The sequence below is a fragment of the Antennarius striatus genome, chromosome 17 (genome assembly GCF_040054535.1).
Source record: "Antennarius striatus isolate MH-2024 chromosome 17, ASM4005453v1, whole genome shotgun sequence".
NCBI lineage: Eukaryota > Metazoa > Chordata > Actinopteri > Lophiiformes > Antennariidae > Antennarius > Antennarius striatus.
In genome coordinates this window covers 10,486,295-10,498,566 of record NC_090792.1, presented here as the reverse complement: position 1 = coordinate 10,498,566, position 12,272 = coordinate 10,486,295, and the positions used below count along the sequence as shown (strand labels likewise).

Here is a 12,272-nt window from a genome sequence, read left to right as displayed (position 1 = left end):
CGGAAGTCGTGTGGTTAGCGGCGCTGTTACTGGGTCAAGATCTCTTTTATGACTTTAATCAATTAGGCTCAAAGCAGGCAAGGTGAAAATAAGTGTGATACGCGTTAAAGTGACGTAACGCCGTGTTTGCTGAAAGCGTTTTGGTGTTATTAGTTTTACGGTCTACCGGTGGACTGAACCTTCTCTGCTGAGACCCCGAGTAGGCTGGAAGCTTCCACAAGCCGGAAGAACTCCACTAGCGAGGAGGTGAGGAAAAATGAGCGCAGCTTGTTTAGAAATCACTATTGAGACAGATATAAATCAGCTATGTGGTTAAATGATGTGATTTTACTCAGTAGGTATGTTTGGGATATTAACAGAGTGATTAAAATGCATTTATGTCTCGCTGAGCAGTCAAATGTCTTGCTAATGTTAACCAGTACAGGAGCTTTACGTTACTTTCACCCTAGTTTATTCCCAAATGTTAGTTTGCTGTATTATATAAGTCCATTTGTTTTACATATAAATCACGGAAGTAAAACGTTTACATGCAATGCATAACTTGGCATGTTATGATGAAGAAAGTAATGTATGCAATTATCTCTTTTTTAACGTATGCATTCATGCACGTAAAGAAACAGCAGTAAACTTGCAATAAATATCAAGTTCTATTAAAGAATAGCATTATAAATAGGACTATCAATATACCTAACATTGTACAAATGAAAGCGCTAATAAATAAATAAAACTGAATTTATGAACATGACAGTTATCATCAGTATCACCAATAATATGTTAAAAGCTGAGTCAGTAGAGAATACTGACTCAGCTGGATACCAGAAAACTTTCTGATGGTACTGTTATGTTGTATTTAACTGAAATATATTCAAATCAATGCTTTTGCCCCTAATTTATAATAATTTATTGTGGTGATACTTCAACCTTTACAATTCAAACTTGAAAACCTAAACGCAAACACATTTAGAATCCTGTTTTTGCTCACTATTATCTTCAATGAGTAGCTGAGCTTCATGTTGCAATTTGTTGAAGTTTTAAAGAAACAAACTCACCATCTGTCATTTTATTCATAGTCAGATTTCCCTTGCTTTAAACATCAACCATGGGGGCGTGGGTGTGGGCGTGTGTGCGCATCATATGTGAGAGTGAGGGAGTGAGACAGAACGGATGCTTTTCAGATGTATGCTAATTTAAGTAGTGTTTATTCAGAGAATTGGCTTTTAGGAACATGTGACACATCATCTCTGCTGCTGAATAACAATCCTATTCTAAAACCATTCAGATTATATATTGATGTCACATGTAATTTACTGCTTTACTTTAATGTCTCAGTATATTACTTAACAGAACTGTTAAAATCATGTAGTACAGCTGCCTAGGTGCCTTGGCAGTCAAGAGCTGATGGGTGAACTACTGTGTTTCTACAATGCAACTGCAACCACTGTGTCATTAAGTAAAGTATTTGTGTTTTAGGGAATGGAGATAGACTGCCAACCCGAGGAAAACATCGTCTCTTCATTTGATGAGGACTGTGTACTTGGCGACGTCAAAGACATGAGATTAGAAGCGGAAGCCGTCGTAAATGATGTACTTTTTGCTGTTTCTGAAATGCACGTATCGCAGAGCCTCAACAGTGCGTCAGACGTGGCTTACATAAATGTGGAAACAAGAGAAGGAAACCAGTACTGTTTGGAGCTCACAGAGGCAGGACTGAGGGTAAGACGCTTTAAAGGGAGAGAGGGGTTTCTTGTTTATTTATGGTATGTTATAGATTCATGAATCAATCCATGTTGTGACAATCGCTCTGCTGAACAGGTGGTTGGCTACGCCTTCAATCAAGTGGACGGGGATCTGACCACCCAGTACCATGAGACTGTTTACTCACTTCTTGACACGCTGAGTCCGGGTTACAGAGAAGCCTTTGGAAATGCTTTGCTCCAGCGGCTGGAGAGACTCCAGAAGCAAAATGGACAATAAAAACAGAACACGATGCTCCAAAAAGTGTACAAGTGGAATTAAAGTTGATATGGGTGTGTTTGGACATGAGCCAATAATAACCAAGTTTGCGCAGATATTATATCCTCTTGAGTGACATCCAACTGCCTATTTACTGCCACAATAATGGGTATCCTGCCTGAGCAACTTTTTTCGGTCCCATCAAGGACTTCATGTCAGTTACTGAACTTTTGTGACTGTTTGGTACTGTATTGGCTGTATTGACTCTGTTGCGGCATTGTTTCGACTTTACTGTGGTAAGATCTTCCAGCTTCCATGCTACAAATTCACAACTGCAACTTGTGGGGATTCTGCACTTTGTATCCATCAAAATGAACAGAGAAAGTAGCAATTTTAGAATTGATCCCATTTTCCTCAGCCTTGCTTGCACTACATATGTGACCTGATAACTGATCAGCTATACCCACTTATTCAACTGTCTCAGTGAGCCAAAGCTAAATTCTGTGTAACTCATGCTGCCTTAATGACTGACCTGTGGTTAGAAAAATAGAAAAAAACGCTTTCTCATTTTGCAGTTTGTTCTCTTTTCAGATAACAGGGCCAGAAACACCCATCACCACTAATTTTTAAGAGGTTTTTGGAGCAGGAGACAATACTGGTTGACTGAGTAGATATGACTGGGTACAGTCTGGCCCCAGAAACATTCACATCTGTGTAGTCATCAGCTACCAGTGTATGCATGAGGAAGGTCCATGGCTATCTGCCAACTCTACATAGAGACCAGCAGGTGAAAAATTACGTCAAGTGCACCAATTCAATAATTTTCTGGTAAACATGTGTTAACTTATGTTCATGTCAGACTTCTAGCAGTTGCATTAAAATGACCACAGGTTATGTTCAAACCTAAAATGTTCCAGCATGATCCCTTTGCATTCTTATACCTTACCGACCTTTGACCAATAATTGACCTCAACACTAGCAGTTTACAAGAGCAATCCATTTAATACGGGCAACCCAGATTATAGGCAAATCTTAACTTTCCACCATTCAACTGAGAACCTTCGAAGTAAACGATCAAATTTTAATCCAAGGTGATGTTTTGACCAGATGTTCTATTGAGCTCTGTTAAGTTGAATTTTGAAATCAGGAGGGATGTAGTTTCACCTCTTTTGGTAGGGACTCCATTCCAGTGCTGCGTTTGAGGGAAATCCATCACAAGCATCCCCATAAAGACTAGTGTGTAAACACACAATTTTAAATTTCCCCCAGTCATATAGCACAGATTTCATTTGTAGAAATGAACAGATTTTCTATGGAAAGTTTGGTATACATTTATTAGAAGTTCTCATTCCCATTCCATTCCTTCCAGTCAAAAGTCAGTATAAGTTGATAGATTCAGTTAATTGTGATATGTACCTTTTCAGACTACACAGCAGCCAGTAAGAGATTTAACATTAGTGGAATGTAGCCTAGTGCCCTTAATCATTACTCCACAAGTCTTAATACTGACCGATAACAGAAAAGCAAAAAGCCCTCATTTCACATCAGCTGGATTCAAGGTGTGGCAAAGCCTCGCAATCTAGTGAAAGATGCATCTTAAAATCATTTATGAATGAATAAAATGGAGATGTTAATCCTTTACATTCTTTTATGCATTTGCTTAATGCCGAATCCCTTTTTTAAAAAAACAAAAAAGAAACCAAAACCCTATCTGAGGTACAATTGACAGTTCAGTCCACAATCTGAACTGGGAACTTGATGCAGAACAAATCTTTCTCGTCATCATCTCTCAGCTCCCACTCCACAACCAGTCTTATCTAGAAATGCACAAAGAGAAAGTTTAACTTAATTTCATATGTGAAAATACCTCGTCAAGTGTAGATCAGAATAAAAAAAGGAACACATCAAGGCCTGGTATTAAGTTGCACTTCCTTACTGCTGGATACGCCGACTTCACTGGCAGGGAGTTCACATAGTTATACTTCTGCTGCTTCTCAATGGGACACTGGATTCCAGACTTGCAGCCATCTTCAATGGGAATAGGGAAGGGGACGGGAACTCCAGCAATAATGCCATGAACCACTGCTTTACTTGTCTGACTTTCCACACCTGCAACAGTGAGATCAGATTTAATCTTTTAATGCCATGTTTAATATTGTCAGACAGGCCATTGAGAATCCCTTGAACAGCTCACCACTGCTGAATGTCACATTGACACTGTAGGATTGTCCTTTTTTTAGCTGGCATGGCTGGGTCGTACAAGGGTTAATATCCACCTGGGCCACTTCCCCAGCACTAGAGCCTGAAGAGAAATGAGAAGAAGACACATTTACAACAACTCTAACCTAAAAATGTTTAAGAGAATTGCCCAATGCATTACACACTGCAAAAACAATTTAAGATCAGGGAGGAGATTTCCGTTCCAGATGTAAAGACTAAAAAGGAAACGGCATTTGCATTCACAGCCCCAAAGCTTTTGAAATCATGTCAACCGAGTCAAAGCCTGTTAAAGTCCTTTCAGAACACGAGCCTGAATTAGTTGCATTTTAAAAACGACTGAGTACTATCAGGGTTGAGATTTAAGAAGTCTCATGCAGACCGAGAAGAATCTTCCCAAAATGTTAAAGAATTGCACCGATAACGTCAGCAGTTGTATGACACGACTATTGTAAAATAGAATGTAGGCTTTAGTATTTTTTTTTAAACCGACTCCCACAAATGATTAAAAATGTCTTTTTGGCAACTGCTTCAAGATTTTGAAGTTCAACACCTCATACACCCCAACTTGGTGGAACTCCCAGATACTGAAAATGTTCCTGAATGAAAAAGTGAATACATGAAGGGCGTTGTCAATCTGCAAGTGAGATTGTGTTCAGGTGTTCCACTCCATTAGTCAAATTATCCAATTAGAGGTGAAGCACATCAAATATTAAAAAGGACATAACATTAAAGAAAAATTAACAGGATGGGGGGGAAATTCTGCTCCTCAAATATAAATATGAAGTGTAGGACTTTTTTTAAAGTTGAACAACTACCATACATTACTTTCCGCAAATTATGGTTCTCTAATGGAACAGAAGGAGAACGCTCACATGATGTTCACGCCAAACTCACCGCAGTCAAGGAATTTCACCGGGTCAGCGAAGACGAATCCCAAAAAGCAGAACAAGACGACGGAAGAAGTCCGGACTTCCATGTTTCTGTTTGTGTTCTGAGCCTAACATGCGGAAACATCCATTATAAAAGAAGGTAAAGAATCAGTGCAACTTAAGAGTCGTCAGCACAGAGTGTTCAATCACAGGACTTTTCACCGATTTACCCAGTGTAGTACTTAAAGCAGTTAAACACAACGAAGAAAACAACTGAGTTACTGTCAGTTTCGGAAAACAACACAAAATTAGGGTTCTGGTAACAATATCAAACACAAAATGTAACCATGCAGACCATACCTCAACGTTCCAGTTGCCTCTCGGAATGAGAACAACATAGGCGTCTTGCCTTTTTATTTCCCCGAATCACGCCACCGGCGTGACGCCTATGATGTGTCATGTGATGTTGGAGTCCGAAATTTAGCCTGTCAGTAAATCCCTTGACATTAAACCCCGCCTCCTGTGTTTAAATGGTAGATCGAAATCTTAAATGGAATATGTCCAGTGATCAAGACTCTAAATCCAATGATAACATTTGATTGGATAACATTTTGGACAATATGGACACACCGAAGGCTGCGCAAATATATATTTGAATTACTGGAATATCTCAAATTTTTTAACTTTTGTTTTGCCCATTTTTACCCCTGTGATTATGTTGTAAATTTCTGGTTTCATTTTTATACATTCTTAAATATTGCATTCCACAAAGTAAAAAAAGAAAAAAAAGAAAAAGAAAATTGTTAAAAAGAAAAAAAAAGAGAAACGAAAACGAAGGACCTTTACACCAATACATCCGGACCAAAGCGGAAATACCTCAAGATTGACTGTAGAAGTGACGAATCCTCCAGTGATACTGCCCACTATTGGGTAAATATTCTGACTGACAACAATTTTATCCAATGAGAGCGCGACGTTTCTTCTCCCAACTGTTGGGGGACCAACCTAACGGCGTTTGTTATGGAAGATGTCATTTGTACGGGGACAGATGACAAGTGCGTTGAAGCTATTCACCCTTGTTAGGTGAGATATATTACCAATGAGTCATAATGGCGCTTACTAGTTAATACGGTTATATTTAAGTAGTTTTGCTGGGGAAAAATAAGTTACGCATTTAAGTTCTTATCAAGCTAATTTGAATGCTAGCCTACGGACAGGAACGGAGTCATACATGTCACAGATTGTTTGCCGGTCACATCTCTTCTGGTCTTATTGATTTGCAGGGCGTCTCCTCTTTATATGAACCACAATGTACGCCGACAGCTGCATAGGTGTCTTCAGCCCACTGTCACGCATCACACGGCGGGGCCAAAGTGCTTCAGTAGCGCTTCCGCCCAGGAGGACTCAGCGGTGACAGACGCATCTGAAGATTCAGTCCGTCTCACCGAGTCATGTGTGAAGGTCAGCAATTCTATTATGTGCTTTTCATATCGAGAAAAAATGAGAGCAAAAGTTAATCGTAGTTACTAGACATTTATGGGAAGCCAGCAACCCGTACGTGACACACGTTTTCTATTTATTATGTATTAACCAGAATTGAACAGATGTGTTACCATTATCTATGTTAAATCCTTTATCCAGTGCTAATGTGTTGATTTCTTTACACAACTTTTATTCCTTTCATTCCTACTTGCTGCTCTTCTTCCAGAGACTAGGGGAAATCACAGGGAAAGGTGAGTACTTGAGAATACATGTGGAGGGAGGAGGCTGCTCTGGATTTCAGTACAAGTTTTCCATCGATAAAAACAAGACTGAAGATGACAGGTAAACTGCCAATACATTAGCTCCATTGCCAGTGTTTTCTTCCATGTCTCTTTATCTCATTTTTTTCCCCTTCTTTTTGCTATCAGATTGTTTGAGCATGGAGGTGTTGGTGTTATTGTGGATCAGGACAGTTTGGAGTTTGTGAAAGGATCCACTGTGGATTTCACCCAGGAGCTGATCCGCTCCACCTTTCAAGTGCTCAAGAACCCACAAGCTGATCATGGCTGCTCCTGTGGCAGCTCTTTTTCTATCAAAGTATAAGGTTGTCAGCGTGTGTCAAGAGTATTTAATGCCCTTATTCATCAGTTTATTAGTGTTAGAATTGCACTTTAATAATACACCGCAATATAACCACTTTGGAGTGGCATTTACCAAAGAGATTCTTCAACAACTCACTGAAATGGCTTCAGAAGAATCTGAACATTATAAATTACTCAAAGATGGATGTTGCTGTATTTTTATGTTGGATTATCTATAACATTATATGTGTACTCACTAAATTGGTTTTATGTATCACTGGACTCTGATATTTGACTTCACATTTCAGTATCAGTGACGTCTTTTGTCACAGTAAAACATAACGCAATGGGATAATTCTTTGCCTAAGTAAACCAAGTGTGTTGTTATCCTACTTAAACTAAGTGGAAAGAAGAGGTGTTGATTATTTGGTAAGCGGTGACAGTGAAGAATCTTCACAGATGGGGAATTTCAAAATATTCAACTGCATTTACACTATGAAAAGGCTTGATTGAAGTGTTTAATATGTTCAATATTTAATTATGTTCTTGTGTGTAAAATGTGTAAATATTTCACATCATGAAAAATGAAGATTAACTTAATTTGTTTCTTCTAAATAAAGTAAATGTAATTGCAAATATATTTGTCTTTATTTCAAGTCATACTAACTATTAAGATGACATAAGTAATGTATGATCGAAACACTTGATTTCCTGATTACCTGAGTGTAATTAAATGACAGCCAGGAAGGGTTTGTATTGATTGATAATTGATAAAAGCTTAATAAGTTCTCTCCATTACAAGTGTCACTTTTTCAGCATTATTAATTGTTCACCTCGTGAATACACTTGGCTCATACAATTACATGTTTGCCTTTTTTATTAAAGTGGAGTTTAAGAAACATCTCACAAAACCATATACAAAAAGAATATATACAAATGGTATTTACACTGGTATAATGCAAATCAAAATATGCAGCAACATTTTTTTGTAGTTAGTCTGTAGTTATGGAGCAAAATGTTTTGCAATTTTTCATATTTTCTCATATAACATTCCATTTAAGTAATATATTTGGATACACAAAACATTTAGTTACTTCTGAAGAAAATCACAGCATTCATATTCATGAAAGTGCAACAATTATACATGATAGCAGCACACTGGGAAATGACTGAAGGAACTGTAACAGTGCGTGTGAACTACAATTTACATCAGTTCGTTTTGTTTTCTGAGGAATTTGGTTCAGACAGATTGTCTTCCAGTAAGCCATGCACACCCACTAACCACAAACAAATCCTCAAACATGTACACACACGTTAGCACGTCATGAGGGGAGAGGCGTCGAGGGCGATTTGAAGTTAACTAGTTAATACAACCACCTAAATGAACAGGCAGGGCAACACAGTGACCAGGTCAGGTGTACAGTGCATAGTATGCTTTGGCATGCTGACATCCAGAACATAACAGTGGATGTTACATTCAGGAGGAAGGCCACAGGATTTTGAATTACCAGTAAAATAGAAATAATGATGACGTGATACAAAAAGTAAAATGACGATGTTAAAAAAAACAAAAACGAATTCAACCTCACCTAAGTTGAACACTCACATTAAGGCTAATTCAGTTTGCTACATGTTTTCAAAATGGCATTCTCAGTAACATAACTTCCTTCTTGTCAAGTATAAAAACTGCCATTTGGGACACAGATACACTTAATTCTAAAAAATTAAATTAAAATCTCTCACTGAAGTGCTATGCACATACTGTATGTAAAAGATGTGTGTGTGTGGGGGGGGGGGGGGTTCAATGCTAATGTGATGTCATGAGAGCAGAGCTGTACTCTCTCCACTTGTGTTCACAACTGGGACTGATGCTATGATTTAAATGATGCACCTAATTTTGAGGCATTTCATAAGATCAACACTTTGACTGAATCACAAGCTGCCAGGTCTTTCTCCTCCTCCTCCTTCTCCGCCTCCTCCTCCATTACTTCTTTTATATGCATCCTTGAGCAGAATCTTTTTTCGTGAGAGACTCTTCTGGTCCAGGTGAAGCTCTCAGTGAGGAGCATGGACACACCTCCAAACAAAGAGGCTAGAGACCACAAAGAGGAGAAGACATAAAGCGTAATATTTGTTTGTTCACATCACTTGTAAAGGACATTGTTTAGTCTCAGTCGTACCTTCTGTCATCTCCTCCAGCACTAACGGCGAAGCGGTCTCCGTTGGTGAAGCGTACATTAGTCAGGTGAGCAGAATGGCCTAGAAAGCGTTTGTGTTTGGCCTGAAACAGATGACATATATGATATTACATTATAATTATGAGTTATTTTAAATTAATTAAATTAATGTAACATACATTATTCAGAAATTTCCCATAATGCCAAGTTCAGCCTTGCTAAAGAGTTCAGTAATGCTTCAACACTTTGGTACTGGTGCTTTTAACACTCATCGTTTCAAGGGCATCACAAGTGTTGGCAAAGCTTGTTTCTCAGTAATGGAAAATAATTAATTATTCTTAAATTTTAATTATTTTGTTGCAGATAGACTGATAAAGAATTTCATTATGTAAAAACACATGGGAAGTACAGTAAATATCTTCTCAAATAGCGGCAGTGGCTCAGTGGTAAAGCTGGCGGTAGACAGGGTCATCCTATGATTTAAGATCGGCGGTTCGATTCCCGCTCCCGCCCCCCCAAAAAATACCCTGAGGTGAGCTGACAGTGGGAGGTGTCAGCTCACCTCCGGAGCACTGCCGAGGCACCCTTGAGCAAGGTGCCATCCCCTTTACAAAAATTGTTCATTTGAGGCGCACCAAGAAGGAGCTGCCTGCCACTCTACCTCCCCTGCATGCCTACAGGCCCCCTTGTGTGTGTGTGATACAGGGGCCTGTACTCACAAATATATATGTATGCATGCATTTGAATCAGTAGGTAGAGTGTGCGTTCTTAATTTCCCATTGGGGATCAAACCAGTATATAAAATTAAAAAAATTAAATTAAAAAAAAAATTCTGATAACATAAATTTGCACAAAAATAAAATAATCCAAAAAACATTGTTGTGAATTCATCTCATTATAACTCCATAATGTTTGCGGAGGTTGTTATTACACAAGCAGTTTGAGGTGTCAATTTAAAAAAAATATTGTGATTGTGTACAGAGTGCTAGTGTGACTTCAACTACAAACCTTTCGTATTCACTATTAAACAAATGGACATACTGTCGTGTTAATATATTTAATAATTATACTTACAAACTTCTCTGGACATGGAAAGTCAAACAGCTTCACCATTCCAAAGTCATCGCCTGTGATGATGTTAAGGCCTGAGTGGGACACGCAGGCACAAGTGACGTCTGCTTTGTCTGTGTTGCGGGACCAGATCCCTATGACCTCATCTCCGAGGACACTGAATACAGAGTGTAAATGCTCAGATTCTGCTGTTTCCTTCCTAAAGAACATTCGTCAGTCGGAACACTGTGACCCTCACCTTGTCCAGGTGGCCCAAGTGATCCTGTCAATGTGGGTCTGTTCTGTAACCTGTTTTCCAGATGGTACCTCATACACCAGTCTTTTATAAGCACCTGTGGATAGCTGTTTCAAGGCAATAAAGGTTAGACATTATGACACCATTACCATCGTCACTGCAAACTTGCCGAACCATCATACACTCTATACCTGAATATAGGCACTGTCAGCAGAAAAGTCCATCTGCATAACAAAGCTGGGAATGTCTCTGCAGCAGTTGATGCGGTTGAGCTGTGGGCCAAGCGTCAGGTCATAGAAGTCGACGGCACTCTCAGTTGAGCCGACAGCCAAGTACCGAGAGTTTGGACTGAACCTGAAAGAAAGACCAGTGTTCTGTCAGGTTTGATTCGTAGTGTCTTTAAAATGATTAGTACTGTTTGCTTCAGTCCAAAAAAAACACGTAATGAAACAAATGAAGGAAAAAAATATTAAAAAGTGTGTGTGTGTGTGTGTGGGGGGGGGGGGGTTTATGGTCACACAAAAAAAGAGTAAATGTGTTCTGGCCGAAAATGGCATATTTCCCATAAATGAACCCAAGACCATCTTTCTCTAACAAGATTACCGAATATCCTGGATAGAGGAGCGTCGGTCCCTTTTCTTGCCCCAGATTTTGAGCGAGGCAACAAGCAGGATGATGAACTCTCCGTTCTTCATGCCGATGGCCACCATGTCTCCTTCAGGACTGTAGCTGATGGTGTGTGCTGCATGGCCCAGGTTCACCTTGTTCAGCATCTTCTATTTTCCCAATAAGGTCATGCAAGAGCAACACACTCTTGTTAATAAGAGAAAGATGGTAAAATGGAAGCGACTGAGAACACGGAGACTAACATGGATCCTTTGTGAGTGTTCTTGGCTGACCTTCTCTGGGATGTCCCACAGGCGAACAGTGCCATCCTCTGCTGCTGACAGGAACACGTCTCTGGAGGGATGAGCCGCCAGGCCCCAGATTGGTCCGTCCATGTGTCCATTCACCAAAATGTTGCATGCTGCATTTTTTTCTCCTACTTCGATGATCTCTGCATTCCTGGTCCCTACAAGAATTTTACCCTGACACAACAGTGAGTAAAATGTGAGAACACAGATGAAATTAGCAGAGTTAGCTGCTTAGCTGGATCATGTCACTGAATTATCATCTGTAGCTCACCTTTCCTCTGCATACAGAGCGAACACAGTCTATAATCTGTCCAGTTTCTAATCGAAACGCTCTGCAGCGCTTCAACTCCTGGTCCCAGAGCTTCAGAGCACCTCCTTCTTTTGACCTGCATGGGAAAGCATACAATGAACCCAATCTACGTTACACAAGGTCAAACTAACTGATGTGTAATGCAGAAATATAATAGAGCAGTACTTACGGTCGTTCTTTGCCTCCTGTGACAATGAGGCCATCTCTTAGTGTTGTGTACATGGTGAAAACAGGACCCGTGTGAGCTTTGGCCACAATTCTTACTAGAATGTGCTCCTTCCACACACACACATCCCCACTTATGGTACCTGTAAATGTCAAGTTATTCTGAAAAGAAAACAAATCTGCACTAATCTAGTGGCCTAAGAGAGCAGGGCAAGCAATGCAAAGACAATTCAGAGGGCATAAAAGCAGACAATCTGGAAAAATTAGAATGTAAAGTAGCATGAATGTTGTTTTA

At 39.5% G+C, this 12,272-nt stretch overlaps 4 protein-coding genes across 8 annotated transcripts in view; 2 read left to right on the top strand and 2 right to left on the bottom strand.

Moving 5' to 3' along the window:
* Position 1: 1 nt before the first annotated feature.
* On the top strand, positions 2-3,120 carry gskip (gsk3b interacting protein). The gene is made up of 3 exons (XM_068338510.1): positions 2-246; positions 1,471-1,713; positions 1,813-3,120. The coding sequence occupies exons 2-3, from the start codon at positions 1,474-1,476 to the stop codon at positions 1,972-1,974; spliced, it is 402 nt and encodes a 133-aa protein (XP_068194611.1). The 5' UTR covers positions 2-246; positions 1,471-1,473; the 3' UTR covers positions 1,975-3,120.
* A 148-nt stretch (positions 3,121-3,268) lies between these two features.
* On the bottom strand, positions 3,269-5,504 carry LOC137610730 (NPC intracellular cholesterol transporter 2-like). Of its 2 annotated transcripts, none has more exons than XM_068338507.1 (5): positions 5,403-5,504; positions 5,068-5,170; positions 4,148-4,255; positions 3,890-4,062; positions 3,269-3,770 (listed from the first exon to the last, which is right to left on the bottom strand). In XM_068338507.1, the coding sequence occupies exons 2-5, from the start codon at positions 5,147-5,149 to the stop codon at positions 3,684-3,686; spliced, it is 450 nt and encodes a 149-aa protein (XP_068194608.1). In that variant the 5' UTR covers positions 5,150-5,170; positions 5,403-5,504; the 3' UTR covers positions 3,269-3,683. The 2 variants fall into 2 exon arrangements, with proteins under 2 accessions (XP_068194608.1, XP_068194610.1); XM_068338509.1 differs by having other exon boundaries at positions 5,068-5,164; positions 5,403-5,467.
* Positions 5,505-5,976: 472 nt separating this feature from the next.
* On the top strand, positions 5,977-7,741 carry isca2 (iron-sulfur cluster assembly 2). Its single transcript, XM_068339124.1, has 4 exons — positions 5,977-6,125; positions 6,326-6,503; positions 6,751-6,866; positions 6,953-7,741. Exons 1-4 carry the CDS (start codon positions 6,070-6,072, stop codon positions 7,125-7,127), a joined length of 525 nt encoding a protein of 174 aa, XP_068195225.1. The 5' UTR covers positions 5,977-6,069; the 3' UTR covers positions 7,128-7,741.
* A 234-nt stretch (positions 7,742-7,975) lies between these two features.
* eml5 (EMAP like 5) overlaps positions 7,976-12,272 on the bottom strand; it is a 37,273-nt gene continuing 32,976 nt past the window's right edge. For 2 of the 4 annotated variants that reach the window (XM_068339424.1, XM_068339425.1), the window contains 9 exons: positions 11,982-12,139; positions 11,774-11,888; positions 11,488-11,676; positions 11,192-11,364; positions 10,780-10,942; positions 10,592-10,695; positions 10,357-10,510; positions 9,286-9,386; positions 7,976-9,197 (listed from right to left, as the gene is read on the bottom strand). In XM_068339424.1, the coding sequence (XP_068195525.1) occupies positions 9,161-9,197; positions 9,286-9,386; positions 10,357-10,510; positions 10,592-10,695; positions 10,780-10,942; positions 11,192-11,364; positions 11,488-11,676; positions 11,774-11,888; positions 11,982-12,139 (1,194 nt within the window). In that variant the 3' untranslated portion in view covers positions 7,976-9,160. Of the gene's footprint in view, positions 9,198-9,285; positions 9,387-10,356; positions 10,511-10,591; positions 10,696-10,779; positions 10,943-11,191; positions 11,365-11,487; positions 11,677-11,773; positions 11,889-11,981; positions 12,175-12,272 lie in introns of those variants that run through there. The other 2 variants (XM_068339426.1, XM_068339427.1) reach the window with 2 other exon arrangements.